Below are 16975 nucleotides of genomic sequence, written 5' to 3' on the forward strand. Positions count from 1 at the left end.
AGAGTGAAACGAAGGCTGTCCTATACTCGATATACATTTGATACCTCAATAACTTGTATTGTAGGTAGGGATCTTCATCTAAGGGATGACACGAGCTATAAGATATAGTTCTTGGAACAATTCTAATTGGGATAAAAATGCCAAAAAACCAAAAGACCTTCTCTAAGCCCAAGTTTCTTTATGTGCAAGATGAGGGAGTTGGACTAGAAAGCCTCTGAGATTCTTTCAAGCTCTAGATAGGTGATCCTAAGACATTCTCGTAGTCTCAATGTTCTCATTTGTCAAATGGGGGAAATAAATCTTGAATTACCATCTTCCAAGGGTGCTACAAGGAAAATACTTTGTGAATCCTAAAATATTACGTAAACCAGGTATCCATGAAGATAGCTTAAAAATCCATGGTTAGATTATCAGTGTGAGCATTTATACCTCAAAAGTCAGCAATGACCACAAATCAGATGTTGTTTTGTCAATTTCTAGAGATAAGAAAATGTTAATAATGCAGATTAAACTTAAAAGCATATGCATGCTTACATTTTTTTTCCTGGAGAGCCCAGACTAGAGGTCTAGTGATTGTGGGCTAATAATAATTAATAAGAATAACTGATATTTCTATAGCTCGTTAAGATTTGTAAAGCGTTTTCCACCTATTATATCATTTGAGCCTTACAATATCCATGGTTTTTGCTGTCCCACAAAGGCAGAAATGTTTTGAGTGGATGAATCAGATGAGATTAACTGCCAAATCCAGTATTCCCACCTCCATCTCCCCTATTCACAGATTAGATTTCCAAGGCTTCATTGTGATTCCTGGTCAATTCCAGGGGAAGGAGGGAGGCAGGAAAGTGGCTACCACCAGATGAGGGAGGGGGTGGCAAAGGGTTCATGCCATAAAAGTCAGCTTGCTCCAACAGTCTGCCCATAGTGGTGGTCTTTCCTTCCATCAATTCTTCTGCTTTCCCTTGCAGGGATTTTTTTTGGTGTTGGTGGGGAGGCCATAGAGCACCAAGTCAAGGGACAGGAGTGACAGGAAAATTAACATAGGTGTTAAAAGTTACATCAGGAACTGTCTGAGGTTTCAGGCATCCTCTGAGGGTCTTGGAACATATCCCCCATGGATAAGGGGGGACTATAGTGCAATACTATATGTACAGTGTACTTTATAATTTCTGTATTTAATGTTGCCAATGTCTTACTGTGTGTTTATCAATTACATTTTATATGTTAATCCCATTAGATATGGGCTCTCAGGGGTTTACTTATATCAGTAGTTTCAGCCATTCATGGTAGGTCTTAGAATGGGTCCTCTGTGACTCGCTGTCTTCATTCTCTAAGTAAGATGCTTCACAGGAACATTGAGGATGAGCTTCTTTTTCTAAGGATCATGGTGTATCAGGAAATTCCCTTTTCTCTTTCGATTTGATCCTTGGATTTGTAAACTCTCAGATTATGGATTACTCATGAGACAAGTCAAATCAAACATTTATTAATGATTTCTATGTGTCAGGCACTGTGTCAAAAAGGAAAGCCCAAACAGCTTCTGCCCTCATGGAGCTTCTTCTCCCTTCTAATGGGAGAGACAACAGGCAAGATATATACAGGATACAATGGAGACAATCTTAGAGAGAAGGGACTAGCAATAGGTGAGTGTGGGGCTCAGGGAAAGGTTTCTTGTAGCAAATTAGATTTAGGTTGAGTAGGAAAAGAAACCAGAGGAAGTCAGAGGAAGGGAGAGCATTCTAATCATGGAGGACAGCTAACAAAAGGTCATGGAGTTGGGAGATGATGTATCTATCCTTGCTAAGTAACAGCAAGAAGGCTAGGGTTGATGGATCATAGAATTTGTGGAAGGGAGTAAAGTGTGGGGAGAATGGACAAAAGTAGGAAGGGATCAGACTGCTAAGGACTTTGTCATGAAGATTATAAGGACAAAGCCACTATAATTGATTGAGGAGAAGGGTTACATGGCCAGATTTGTACTTTAGGAAGATCACTTTGGTTCCTGATGTCACTCTGGAACTTGATAGACAACTCCCAAAGCATGTACATGTCTGGAAATTTCCCTTCTCTTTAGGAGATTTAATTCCAGGATCCTCCTTTTAAGCCCTGGGCAGGGACACGTCTCCCTGCACCATGAGAGGAGACTTTACAAGTATATAGATTTTTCTTCATTCCTTCAGAATGCAGTTCTCTGCTGTTATTCTGGTTTGTCATCAAAGTCCAAGAAGTAGTAAGCAAAAGACGGAGTTAGTGTCACGTTCTTTTTCTAGACCATGGGGAATGGGAGCTAGCTACTCCAACAAGATGGTCTCCATTAGTCCCAATTAGCCGATCACCTTGGAGATAGGGCTCCCTGATCTCTCAAGATACCATTTTATAGATGAGGAAACTGAGACAGAAGGAGGTTAAACAACATACCCATGATTAGCTAACTAGTGTGAGGTGGGATTTGAACCCAGGGATTCCTAACTCAAAGACAAAAATGAATACAATGAAACAGAAAAATACCCAGAAAGGTTAACATGAAAGTCACATGGTACCAGGTGGCAAGTCCAGGATTCAAATCCAGATCCCTGGACTGCGAAGTCCAATAATATATCTACTGTGGTCCATAGTTTCAGAGGACTGTTTCAAAACTACTCAAGTGTCTTAGATGAAAGAGACTACTTTTTTTATGGTCTTCATTCCCACAAGCCTGCTGTTCCCTCTCCCTCCTACCCCCTTAAAAATAGAAAGAAAATAAATGAAGAAAATGAAAGAAAAACTTTGATTAAACATAATCGGAGTTTGTGCCTGGTGCCAAATGACTCTGCCCAGAACGGAAGCTGTGTCTGAGGGCCTTGCCAATGTTTGTATTATTCTTCCTTGGAAGATGTGATGGGTTTATCCCCAAATTAAACATTTAAGAATGTCTTGAGAATCCATGTGCCTTGTTGGTGAGTACCTATTACTTCTGGCTTCTCTACTGGGACCCAGTTGAGGTCCTACAGAACCAATATTCATTTTGATATTGGATTCCATTTTCCTGATTTATTACACTTGCTTTTAAAAAAATTTTAAACTTTACCTTCTGTCTTAAAATCAATACTAGATATTAATTCCAAGAAAGAAGAATGGTAAGGACTAGGCAATGGGGGTTAAGTGACTTGCCCAGGGTCACACAGCTAGGAAGTGTATGAGGCCAGATTTGAACCCAGGAGCTTTCATCTCTAGCCATGACTTCTCCATCCACTGAGCCACCCAGCTGCCCCCTCTTGCTTTGTTTTTAAAAAATTCGATCTATTTCTTTTTATCTAACAGCTCTATCACAGTTTCTCACATTATCATGTGTGAAAAAGGCAGCCTTTCTGAGGAAAAGAAGATAGATTTGGCAAGACCTTTATTAGTCTCTTTTAGAGGCCTTGGGTGTAGGGGGTGACAGTAGGGGGATGGGGGAGAACTGAGAAATAACAAAACCCCTAGACAATTTCATTTGATATTTAGACCTTAATCTGTATCCAGTAGTGAATTTTTGGACACTCTGTTCCCTGTTAGACTTAAAATAGCCTCTCATTTGGCATTGTGCCTTTCATTCAGAGTCACCCAAACTTGAGCCACATGTTGGACATCTCTGTATTGAAACCGATGAACCATTTGGTTGGTATTTAGGTGGTACCATTCAGGAGGGGAAATGAATGGGGATGTAGCACTAACCAGACAAAATGCTAATGGCCTTTCCAGCTCTGACTGGATGAGAAACTAATGGTGCTATATATTTTTTTAAACACAGGTCGCCACTGTGAGGTCCATCAGATGATTGGGAACTACATGTGGGACCCCAAAACAAACAAATCATTCGACATTGGGGTCAACAAGGACAGCTTGATGCCCCTCTGGTGGAATGGATCAGAACCATTGTGGATCACTATGACCAAGGCAAGACGGAAGGTATCCATGTATTACTGGCCAGGTTAGTGTCTTGAAATCCTCTTATCCCACCATATGACAAAATTCCTTGGGGACCAATTCAAAAATCATGAAAGCAGGACCTCAAAAGCTGAAGTCCTACAGGAAGACCAAGTAATGGTATGGTCAATGCACTCAAAGACTGAAATATCATGGAGTGAATAGGATATTAGACTAAGGTAGTGATGGGCAAACTTTTGAGTTTGGTGTGTCAAAATTTGCCAAAAAAACGAGTATAACTTGGGTGGTGTGTCACTTCAAGAAAAAAAAAAAACATAATTTTGCTATATTTATAGTTTAAATAACAAAAAGTATAATTGTAATATATACTATATTTAATAAACCAAAATAGGTAAATTAATATAGGTAGAATTGTCATCTATAGTGCACAGAGTGTCTACACTACACTACAGCAAATGTTTCGTCCTTGGCATGCAGCCCCATACTTCTCTGTATGCGGCCACATGTAGCCGCATGTCAACGAAAATGGCTTCGCATGTCAGTGCTGACACATATGTCATAGGTTTGCCAATGTGATATGCAGAAATGGGCAGCCATTTTCTGTAGGTAAAAAATAGCAGTTTGCCACTTTGGAACAAAGAACCTGGCAAAGCACCCTAGGGCATGGGCTGCCCATTTTTGCATATCACACCATTACTGGATCAAGGAGTTCAAATCTTACTTCAGATATTTGTGAACTGTGTGACTCTGGGAAAGTCACCTTGCCTCTTTCAGCCTCAGTTTCCTTATCTATAAAATTAGGTTAATAATAGCACCACCCTCCCAGCAGAGTTTTGAGGAACAAATGAAAAAAAAACAACAAACCAAGTATTTTGTATATCTTTGAGTGCTATCTAAATGCCATCCGTTATTATTTACAACAACTTTTTGAGGTGGTACAGCATTAAGCCCTATTTTACAGATGAAGATACTGAGTTTCAGGTACCCATGGAAATATGTCTAATTAATAATAGACCTGAGATTTGAACTCATGACTTCTGAATCTAAGACCATCACTCTCCGCACTGTATCATTCCACCTCATTTCTTTGATGGAAGAGAAACAATGTTATGATTGCCAAATAACCTAAAACCAGGCACAATGCAACTCGGATTCAAATTATCTGAGTTTGAATCCCTGTGCTGCCACTTCCTATCAGGATAACCTTGTGAAGATGGGGTTAACTCTCCCCTGCCCATTTTTAGATTTAATCATCAGAAGTGTATACACCCCACTTATCTTTAAGTATGGGGAGGTCTGTGACCCATGAATGTAATAGTGGGTGACAAATCAGAATCGACTGACTTCCCCCTGCTCAGTCCTAAGTGAAACTTTAGCTGTAATTGGTTCACATAAAGTGGAAGGAAGGCACAGGAAGTGACAAAAGGAATGGTCTTTAAAAGTGGCAAAAACTTCCTGTGAAGAGGTCTTTCGCCTTCAATTTGATCTTGGGACCTTGGCTTGGGACCTCGGACTACTCTGGAATTTTTCCATTAGAATTATCATGTGGGTGAGTGAAAAAGGCTGACTCCCTTTCCTTGTTTTTTCTGAGTTACTAACCTCCAGAGAGGCCCCTCGTATTGGAGGAAGCTTCGTGGCTAAAACCCTTGTTTAATTGGTTACTAGGCCCTCTATTTGGGGCTCCTGAAGCCCTGTCAGAGTAAAGCCAGGGCCTGAGAAAATAGTCTAGCTCAGTGGTTCCCAAACTTTTTTGGCCTACCGCCCTCTTTCCAGAAAAAATATTACTCAGCGCCCCTGGAAATTAATTTTTTTACAATTTTAATAGCAATTAATAGGAAAGATAAATGCACCTGAGGCCATCACCACTCCCCTGGATCACTGCAGCACCCACCAGGGGGCAGTGGCGTCCACTTTGGGAATCACTGGTCTAGCTCATTAAGCTAGATTTCTTACTCTGCCTTCTTTCTTATTTCTCTACTTTCACTCTTTGCTTCTATTTTATAAATAAATTGCTAAAAAGTCATTCTGACTCGAGTAATAATTATGGCAACCACATTCCTCATAAATTTAGTCCAACCCTTTAATATTTTACCCCTTACAACCTTCACTGTGGTCATAGAGTAAATTTTATTTTAGAATTTAGAACCAGAAAAGACCTTAGACATTGCCTAGTCTAACTCTGTCACTTTAAAGATGAGGATACTGAGGCCAATACAATAATATGACTTCTCTAAGGTCATAGGGTGAATTTTTGGCAGAGCTGGGATTCAAACCCACATCTTTGGTTTCCATTCCAGTGTTTTTTCACTAGGGGTCAGCAATGTATGGCTCTTTCTGCAGGAGCCATAAAGTCAATTTTTTTTTTCAGGTGCTGTTACAGGAGTGCACCGTGAGCACTGTACGGCTCTCATGAAATTACATTTTAAAAAATGTGGCATTTATGGCTTTCACAGCCAAAATGGTTGCCGACCCCTGCTTACACTGTGCTCTGCATCTTGTTATTCAAAATGGGGAGCATGTCTGCCCTACTCATTAAGTTGTTCTAAAGAATGGATTAAATCATACTTATGGGAACACAAAATGATAAGGTATGATGTGAGATCATGGGATCATTAGGAAGGCCAGAAAGAAGCTCTGACAGTCTGGTGAGACCAAAGACAGAATAATTTACAGGACTTCAATGTAGCCTCCAATTATTCCAAGTGTCTATTGAGTAGGAGAGATGCCAGAAAGGACATTGGTTATGACACTCCCCTGAAACCTTCCCAAGGAGCTCCACTCTAAACAGCAGAATCTCTATGGCATCTTCTCAGTTCACCCCTCTGGGTCAGGCAATGGGTGTTATGAATAAGGAAAAGACCTTTTCTATCCTTCCCCTTCCATGACTTTTTCTTCCAGAGAGTAGAAGAAGGATGGCCCTATGTTATACAGGACGCAGAGGCATTCTCTTCCTTAGAAATCTGCAGAGGTCTTCCTCTGCAGGTCCATGTAAGGTCAGCCTTGCAGGATGACCTTGGATAAGTCCCTTAACCTTCTTTGTGCTCAGAGGGTCAGTCAAGGCTGGTTCAAGATAGCTTATGCAGTTGTGGAGAGAATGCTCAAGGGCTCTACCAAGACATTGCCAATATCTTTCTTTCTTCCTCGTCTTCAGTTGACTGATTAATGGTCATACATTGCTGCCTCCTTCCTCAGCCAATAATGCAGAGGCTGGTCATTCAGCTTCTAGAGACCTCATAGAGTTGTTGTAAGGATTAAACAAGATAAAAATTGTGAAGTGCTTAGCACCCTGGCTGGCACATCCATCGTAAGCACTATATGAATGTTAACTCTTATTATTATCATTACTACCTGCCTCAAAGAGTTGTTTGAAGATCAAACAAGATAATAAATGTAGATAGAGCACTTACCATGGTGTCTGGCACATAGTAAGCACTATATAATTGCTGTTCTTTATTATTATTATTATTATTATTATTATTATTATTATTATTATTATTATTACTTACTTCCCAGAGTTGTTGGGAGGATCAAATGAGATAAGAATTGTGAAGTGCTTAGCAGGGTGTCTGCCATAGAGTAGGTGCTATATGAATGTTGGCTGTTATTTTTATTTTTATTGAAGTTATGCCTCTCTTAATGGAGCCCAGTAGTGTTGTGTGAACATTTGGGGTACTGACTCATAGTGAGAATCCTTTCAACCCCCCAGATCTTTTACTGAACATTTCTTCCAACCATGCCCAATAAATGAGGCAAGGCAGAAAGAAAATCAGGCCGCTGTCTCTGAAAGTCAGACTGGGGCATCTCTCTTAAATACCACTAGATCATTTTTCCCCCCTTCTCCTCAGATTCTCCTCTTCCTTCCCCCACTCTCCACAGGACATTTTGCAGGCCTGGAACATTTTCATGGCCCCAGTAAGTTGTGTTATGACACTCTGGGTCCCTCCATTAAGTCAATATTTAGAAACGCAATTTAGAAATGGCAGCAGTTCAAGCTTTCCTATCAGGTAGACAAAGCAGCAGTCTGACAGAGGGCTCCCGGGAGAAGAGGGCCCGAGCCCCCAACCCAGTCTGGCCCACCCTGGCAGAAATCTAATATTGTAAACAGCCCCTCCCCAACTGGTGCCACTGGGTTGGAGGAAATAACCAGGGGCTTCCCTCCTACTTCCTCTCCTCAGCCCACGAACAGCACATGCCCTAAAAGAAATCCCAGGCTTTGAGAGTTGGAAAGGACCAGAGGGGACATCTCATCCAGTCCATATCCCAAAGAAATAGCCACTGGAGTTCACTTAGACAAGTGGCCTTCCAGTCTCTGCTTGAAGGACTCCTGCACTCTAAGGAAGCTCACTAGACTTTTTGGACAGCTTCAATTATTAAGATGTTTTTTCCTGACACCAAGCCTGAATCTGCTGCTTTGTAATTTCCACCCATTACTCTTTGTTTGGCCTTGGTGAGCCAAATAGAACAAATGTAGTCTCTCTTCCACATGACAACCCATTCAAGTTTAAATACTTGAAGGCGGCTGTCATATCTGCCCCATTCATTTTTCTAGACAAAACATGTTCAGTTCCTTCAGCTAATCCTCATGTAGTATAAACTCAAGGCCCTTCACCATCCTAATTATCCTTCTCTGGACACTCTTCCACTTAGCTGGGTCCTTTTTTGACCATGGGACTCAGAACCGAACCCCAAACTCCATATAAGGTCTAACAAGAATACAGAGCAGAGTGGGACAATCGTCTCCATATATAGGGGGTGGATGAGGAGCTGAGTGGATAGAGTGCCAGATCTGGAGTCAGGAAGAACTGAGTTCAAATCTGACCCCAGACTGTGCTAGCTGTATGACCCAGGGCAAGTCCCCTAACCTATGTTTGCCTCAGTTTCCACATCTGTAAAATGGGGATAATAATTACACCTATCTCCTAGGGTTGTTGTGAGGATCAAATGAGATAATAATTGTAAAGCACTTAATACAGTGCCTGGCACATAGTAAACACTACATAAATGCTAGTCATTATCAGCAGCATTATTAGTAAGTTCCTAGAAGTGATGCCTTGGGAGCTGACTCATATTAAGCTTGTAATCCTTTAAAAAAATCAGACATATTTTTCACTATCTAACATGTTTCTACCATTTTTTATTTGTGAAGTGTAAATAAATTGGGATACGCAAAAAGAAAATCAGGCAAATCAGGCAATTTAATTCCATCCGATTAGACAAGAGTTCTTAGTGCCTACTATAAACAGTGTACCTATTGTGTGCAATGTGTCTGCTATGTACAATCTAACTACTGTGTGCAGTATGTCTACTGTGTACAATGTGTCTGCTGCATACAGTGTGCCTGTATGCAATGTGTCTATTGCGTAAATGTGTCTACCAGGTACAGTGTGTCTACTCTGGGTACTGTATCTACTGTACACAATATGTCTACTATGGACAGTGTGCTTCTGCATAGTGTATCTATATAAAATGTGTCTACTGTGTACAAAGTGTTTACTGGGTACAGTGTGCCTACTGTGTGCAGTGTGCCTATTATGTGCAATGCATCTACTATATACAGTATACCTACCATGCGCAGTGTGTCTACTGTGTACAGTGTGCCTACTATGTGCACTGTATCTACTAGGTACAGTGCATCTACTATGTACAGTGTGCCTACTGTGTGCAATGCATCTACCATGTACAGTGTACCTATCATGCGCAGTGTGTCTACTGTGTACAGTGTGCCTACTATGTGTATGTACTGTATCTACTAGGTACAGTGCATCTACTATGTACAGTGTGCCTACTATGTGCAATGCATCTACCATGTACAGTGTAACTACCATGTGCAGTGTGTCTACTGTGTACAGTACTGCATGCATTGTGCTGCACTTGATGCTAGAGATCCAAAGTTGAAAATAACATCATTTTCTGGCACAGTGCTTGCCTTCAGTAATCTTATGGTTTAGAAGACAAGGACAAGTCTACAAGTAAGTTCTATCATGATAAGTCATGCCAAATAAATAAGTCATGTCAATATTTGGAAATGTTGAACAGAAAGAGTGCCTGGCTAGCATTTATAAAACATTTTGAAGTTGGCAAATCACTTTTCATACATCAACTCTTTTGACCCTCACAACAATCCTAGGAGAGGTATTTTTGCAGAAGAGAAACTGAATCTGAGAGAGGTTAAATAACTTGCCCTGGATCACACAGCTAAGTGAATGTCTGAGGGTAGGATTTGAACACAGGTCTTCACGGTAATGAAGACAGCTGTCATATCCACCCTGTTGTGAGATAAAACACACTTGGTTCCAGGGGCAGTTACATGGCACAGTAGATAAAGTGTGTACCAGGCCTAGAGTTGGGAGATTCAAATTTGGTCTCAGACACTTCTTAGTTGTGTGACCCTGGGCAAGTCACTTAACCCCATTTGCCTAGCCTTTACTGTTCTTTTGTCTTAAGAGTTACTAGGACAAAAAGTAAGGGTTTAAAAAAATGCCACGTTCCTTCATCTAATTCTCATATGGTATAAATGCAAGGATGATCTCGACCCAGTCAAAGTTTGGGCATTTGGGATTACATATTATTTGGGGAATTCAGACCTTTTCCCCTGATTTTTTAGTTAAGAATGGACATATATCAGTATTTCAGAGTGACATCCTTAGCTTGTAGTCCTTTAAAAAAATCAAACATATTTTTCACTAACTACTGCTTCTCCCATTTATTATTTGTGAAGTATAAACTAGGATATCCAGAAAGAAAATCAAATAAATCGGTCAATTTTAGACAAGCATTCTTAGTGCCTACTATGAACAGTGTACCTTGTATGTACCTTGAATTTCTAGAACAAATCCATGCCCTTGGAACATTTTCCTTTGGCTAATAACTCTTCAACCAGGAAAGGATTGATTCTGCCTTTTTCTAGCTTCTTTGTTTATTTGTTTTTTGCTATAGATAAGACACAACTCTATAGACTAGATGGAAGAGGACAAATCACTCATCCCTAGAGAAATCTACAGTTCAGCCACATAGGTTTAATCAGAGAAATGAAGTGTGGTTGGGGTGGACCAAGTCCTAGGTTTGGAGCCAGAAGATTAAGGTTCATATCCCAGTTCTACCTCCTTCTTGCTATGTGACCTTGAATAAGCCATTTCCTCTCTTCTTAGTTTCCTCATCTGTAAAATGAAGGGGATGGATTTGATGATCTTTAAAGTCTTTTCTAGCTTTAAATCTTATAATCCAATGAATGTCTCTTTTGTTTGAACTTCAGTGGGTAGCAGATGCTTCTGTTCCCTCCCCTGGCAGCTTCTGGGCCTTCATTCTTGGCCTGTGACTCTGTTTCCAGGAATGGGGGAAGCTGGCCAGGAAACGTGCTGACTAACATGACTGTAGTCCATGGGGTCAGTCTACTTCCACAAATCCAGCCCAGTAGACACTCATCATGCCAAGACTCTGGCTAGAAAGCCCGGTTGGGCACCAGGCCACTATTACTCCCCCAGATCTATTCCTCCTAGGAAACTACAAAGCAGATTCCCTGCTCTGGGGTTATCTAACCCTGGTCATATTTCTAAGATGCTCAGTTTCTGGAGATTCAGGAAAGCAAGGGATAAAGTCTTTGATTTTGCTTTTGTTTTCCTTTTATCCTGAAATTTTACCTCTTTAGCTCCTGGCAAAAGATGAAGACTTTCTTTGCAAGATGAAACATAGTATAATAGAAAGAGGCACTTAGAACCATGGATTTAGAGCTGTAAGGAGGTCTAAAAAGACCATTGAATTTAACCCCATCATTTTAAGAGGGAGAAACTGAGGCCCAGTGAGGGTAAGTGACTTAGGACCATAGATTTAGATTGCATTCATTTTTTGTCTCCCCACAAATTCCCTCTATCTACTGAGAGAAAGAAAGGAAGAAAGAAGAAAAAAGAAAGAAACAAGAAGGAAGAAGAAAAGAGGGAGGAAAGGGGAGAGGAAGGAAGGAAGGAAGGAAGGGGAGGCAATTTTCTTAACAGCTTAATCCATACAAAACAATATTTAAAGAAATGAGAATAAATACCCAAATCACCATGACTAAGCCACCTAGTCTTACATGGTATCATGAGCACAGAAAAAGATGGGTTAGTCTGACAGTGGCACACGAATGCTGAAAGCTCCGGTACATAGCAGTCCTTCCTTGAACCAGGGGTAGATGAAACCACCACAGCTTGTTCCCAATGGGCAGATCCATTTGCGTTCCTCCACTCTTATACCAATTGCTTCCACTGCCATCTTTTGGCTCAATGCCCTGCCATCTTGCAAACTCTATCTTTCCCTTCCCCTAAACCTTACCTGTCCTGTGTCTCATTCCATAACCAGGGCTAATCTGGTCAGCTAATTGGAGCTGAGGCATTAATGGCTAATAATTTTGCTACCCGTCCCCGGTAACCAGTGGGAATTTGAATGGACCAAAGTCCATCCCTCGATTGCTCCTACTGCTATCCTTGGTTTGAGTTCTTGATGTCTTAGAAACCCTACCTTTACCTTTTCTCAAAACTCACAGGTCCTGTGTCTCATTCAAAAGGAGCCTCCGAGGACTAATCTGATCGATTAATTTGAGCCAAGGCATTAATGACTAATAATGGCAATGTGTCACCTCTCCCAAGTAATCAGTTGGAATTTTGACAAACTGCAAGTCCTCCATGTTGATATCTATTACTCTTATGGCTGCCTCCAGGAGGCACCCCTTGCCCTCTCCCTCAGAGGAATTTGGGACTTTGTGGTAGGATGGGCTCAAGAGAAATCACTGTTTAGGAGGGCCTTTGAATCCAATATCAAGTTTTAGTCCCACTACTCCTTGGGGTTCCAACCATTTCTTTTCCTCCTCTTCAGAGTGGTCCAGTCATTGGAGCTGCTTCTGTGGTGACTGACTGACTGACTGCAGGCCTTGCCTGGGAATTTGTTTAATCCCCATAGAGAGCGCCATTTGACACAGAGCAGACATGGCATGTCATAAGTTCAGGGCTCCACACGATCTAGGGAATGAGTGGGGTGAGTCCCACATCAGTCATTTGCCTTTTGTGTTGGTCCAGGCCCCCAAGTCAGAAATGGGAGCTTGACAGCTCAGAGGATCTGCTAATTCGGCTTGATTGGTTTCAGCAAAGTCGATCTGGGCTGGCAAGCTGGAGTTGCGGTTTCTGCTGAAAGCCTTGCTGCTTCTCTGTGGTTAGCTGAAAGGGGAGCCCCCTCAGAGCTTTTAGCCTTCTGCAGCTGCCGTCCCCAGCCTCAGGCCCCAAACCTGGACCACCTTCGCTGGCCCAAATATTTGGATAATAATAACTTATGTGATGCTTAAAGCCTTAAGTGATCTCACTGAAAAGTACCTCTGTTGGGGTTTTTGTCGTTCAGTCATTTCAGTGGTGTCCTTCCTCATTTGAGCTTTTCTTGGCAAAGATACTGGGTGGTTTTCCATTTCCAGTCTCCAGCTCATTTTACAGATGAGGAAACTGAGGCAAACACAGTTAAGTGATTTGCCTAGGGTCAAACAGTAAGCATCTGAGGCCAGATGTGAACTCAGGCAGATGAGTGTTCTTGATTTCAAGCTCAGTGCTCCATCCACTGTACTACCTTGTATCCTTCTGTTGGGGTACAAATATTCCCATATTACAGAGGAGGAGGCTCAAAGAAATCAGGCAGCTTGCCTGTCATCACCACAGCTCCATTCATTCCCTGGCCATGACCAGATCTATGGCTCCACTGACCTTCTACTCAGTTCCTCAGAACTAGGATTCTAACTGAAGACTTCTGAGAGGCAGTAAAGCAGGATAGAAAGTATCTCTTCTTTGGAATCAGTGGTCCTGGGTTCCGATCCCAGATCTGATCCTAATTGTCATTGTGACTTTGAGCATGTTGATTGACTCTTCTGGGTCTCTCTCTCTATAAAATAAGGCAAATGGATTAAGTGACCTCTGGGTTATCTTCCATCTCAAATTCCAGCATCCCCTAAGAGATGTCCATTTTATCACCCTCTCCATGGCTTGATGCCACTTTCTTAAGTTTGGGTGTTTAGTTAGTCAACAAATGTCTGTTGAGTTCTTACTTCTGAGCCAGATATTGAAAGAGGAAAACAAACAACAATAACCACCACCACAACAACCACCACAACAACCCCCAGACCAAGGAAACAAAGCTCTGTTGTAGGGAGTGCAAATAATAGTAACTTATATTGATGTAGAACTTCAAGAGCTATGGAACATTTTTGATAAATGCCTGCAGGCAGCTAGGTGGCTCAGTGGATAGAGAGCCTCTCTAGAGTTAGGAGGACCTGGGTTCAATTTTGGCCTCAGACACTTTCTGGCTGTGTGACCCTGGACAAGTCACTTAACACCCCCTTGCCTAGTCCTTACCGATCTTCTGCTTTGGAACCAATACACCGTATTGTTTTAAGACTGAAAGTGTGTGTACCAAACCCCATCCTAGACCGTGGAGATACCAAGGCAGAAATGAAATGAAAACAGTTCCTGCAACAAGGAGCTTCCATCCTGCTAACAAGTGGCAATACCAGGAGTTGAACCCCAGAACACAATGACAATGAAATAATGTCCCAGTCCTGAATTGTATATACAGTCAACCCACCATGAACATGAGGCCATGTTCTGGGGGTGATTCTCCGGTAGTGAGGGATGAACTCTGCTGCTTTACTCAATGGGCCCCATGAGCAGCAGCACACCTTTACTTTAGTTAACTTTAAACTGACTTTCTGGCATGAGGAATACCATCTGGCTCCATGTGCCAGAGCTATTTATTCTCTGTACAAAGCCAGCTGGCTGGCATTGCCTCACACACCCTGCAGTCTCCCTGTGCCACCCTGCCTGATAGGTGCAGACAACAAGCTTGGAATGGGATCTGCTGCCACTCATAGGTCTGTGTTTCCCTCTAGGTCTTTTTTATTCCAGGTGAGTTATTCTCAGCTGAGCTTTGGGCATCTGCTCAGATGATTGAGATACTTTCTGTCCAAACCATTTTTGGTGGTCTTCCTTCAATCTTGTCCCAGGAGGAGATGGCTTGACTCTTCTAGATTCTGGAGGACTTAGGAACATGGCATTGTGGAAGATTTTCTATAGGACCATCCGGCTCTAAATCCCATGATCCCTGGGAGAAGAGGAAGACCAAGACAAGAAAGGCAGAGAAAGAAAACAGAGACAGAGAGAGGAGAGAAGAAAGTGGAGGAGGAGAAAGGAGGAGAGATAGAGAAAGAAAAAAGAGGAAAAGATAGGAGAGAGCAGAGAAATAGAGGAGAAAAGGAGGGAGGGAGAGAAAGAAATAGAGAGATATAGAGAGAAGGGGAGAGGGAGGAAGAGTTGAAGGGGAAGGAAAGAGAGAGGGAGGGAGGGAGAGAGAGAAGAAAAGAAGAAGGAGGAGGAGGAGGAAAAGGAAAGAGAAAATATTGCATATGAAAATTCTTTAAGACTTAACATGAAAAAAATTTCATATCATACTTTGACCTAAATATCACCATAGGCTAGGAGTTCCTAAAATTTTGTGTATCACGGACCCCTTTGACAGCTTGATGAAGCCTATGGACCTCTTCTCAAAATAACTTTGTTTTCCCCAAGGTCAGAAAATAAAATAAATACTATTTTAAAGGTAACCAATAGTGAAAATAAAGAACATAATTATTTTTCTCCCTTTAGGTTCTCAGACCTTTTGAAATCTACCCACAGACCCTTTAAGGGGTTTAATAAATCCTTGCCTTAGATGATCATAAACTGTGCATTAGACTTGGAGTCCAGAAGACCTGGGTTCAAATCCAAGTTCAGTCACTTACTCATTGTGTGACCCTGGGCAAATCATTTTACCTCTTTGTGCTTCTATCTCCTCATTTGTATAATAAAGGGATATTAAAAGATAATTGACTCAGTGACTCTTTGTGCTCCCAGCTCTGCTGGTTAATCAGTACTGTGGGGAGGTGTCACTCAGTCCATATCTTCAGATTCCCTGAGATTTGGCACAGAGGCAAGTGAGGTAGCATACCTGGCCCACCTGTGCAAAGTGTCAAGTATTTGGGGAGGCACTGAGCTGCACGGGCTCACCTCTTTTGCTGATGGGAACCTAGCCTGGGTTTGCCTCATTAATTAGGCTAAAAACCTCAAAGGACAGAATTTTTCTTTCAACAGGACTGTGGCCACTAAGGTCCCTGCCAGCTCTAAATCTAAGATCTTAAACAAACACACCCATATGCACACAGACATGCCCTTCCAGGCAGAACTGGAAAAGGCATTTGTGTGGCTTGAACAAAGTTTGATAATAGTGCCCTCCCACTACATTTAAATATTGAGATAGTCAGTCTGGGGTGGTAGGGAAGCTAGGTGGTGCCATAGGGCATAGAGTACCTGACCTGAAGTAAGGAAGACACATCTTCCTGAGTTCAAATCTGGTTTCAGACAATTACTAGCTGTGCGATCCTGGACAAGTCACTTAACCCTGTTGGCCTCAGTTTCCTCATCTGTAAAATGATCTGGAGAAGGAATGGCAAAGCACTCCAATATCCCAGCCAAGAAAACCCCGAACGGGGTCACAAAGAGTCATATATGACTGAAATGACTGAATACAACAGGGATGGTGGAGAATGCTATGGCCTTGGGTGGGAAGACCTGGACTTGAGTTCCCAGTAATATTTATATTTTTATTTTATTAATTATTATTTTAATTTAAATGTAAAATTAATTAAATTTAATCACATTTATATTAATTGAATTGATTAAATTAAAATTAAATTAAATAAAAATAAATTTAAATAATAAAATTAAAATTTAATTAAAATTTAAAATGAATATTTTATTAATAATTTAATAACATGAATATGCTTAACCACCATGAGCCTCAGTTTTCTTTATCTATAAAACGAAGGGAACAATACACAATTTATTTCACGGGGTTGTTGTGAGGAAAGTTTTTTGTAAACTCTAAAGTGATTTAACAAGGTAAGTTATTATAATTATTCTTACTTCTCAGGGGCAGCTCGTTCCCCTCACCTCCCCATTCCAAGTCAAACACCAGCAGGAACATCTGAGAAATGCCTCCTGGTCTATGGACTGACTACAGCCCTGGAGAATGT

The 16975-nt window shown here is 41.4% G+C and overlaps 1 protein-coding gene across 1 annotated transcript in view; it reads left to right on the forward strand.

Moving 5' to 3' along the window:
- The window catches only part of ENPP6 (ectonucleotide pyrophosphatase/phosphodiesterase 6), a 163365-nt gene that overhangs the window by 65509 nt on the left and 80881 nt on the right, over positions 1-16975 (forward strand). Inside the window, exon 2 of the mRNA XM_044681662.1 lies at positions 3770-3949. Within this exon, the coding sequence (XP_044537597.1) occupies positions 3770-3949 (180 nt within the window). The remainder of the gene's footprint in view (positions 1-3769; positions 3950-16975) is intronic.

This window comes from Gracilinanus agilis, chromosome 6 (assembly GCF_016433145.1).
Source record: "Gracilinanus agilis isolate LMUSP501 chromosome 6, AgileGrace, whole genome shotgun sequence".
In the NCBI taxonomy this organism is placed as follows: domain Eukaryota; kingdom Metazoa; phylum Chordata; class Mammalia; order Didelphimorphia; family Didelphidae; genus Gracilinanus; species Gracilinanus agilis.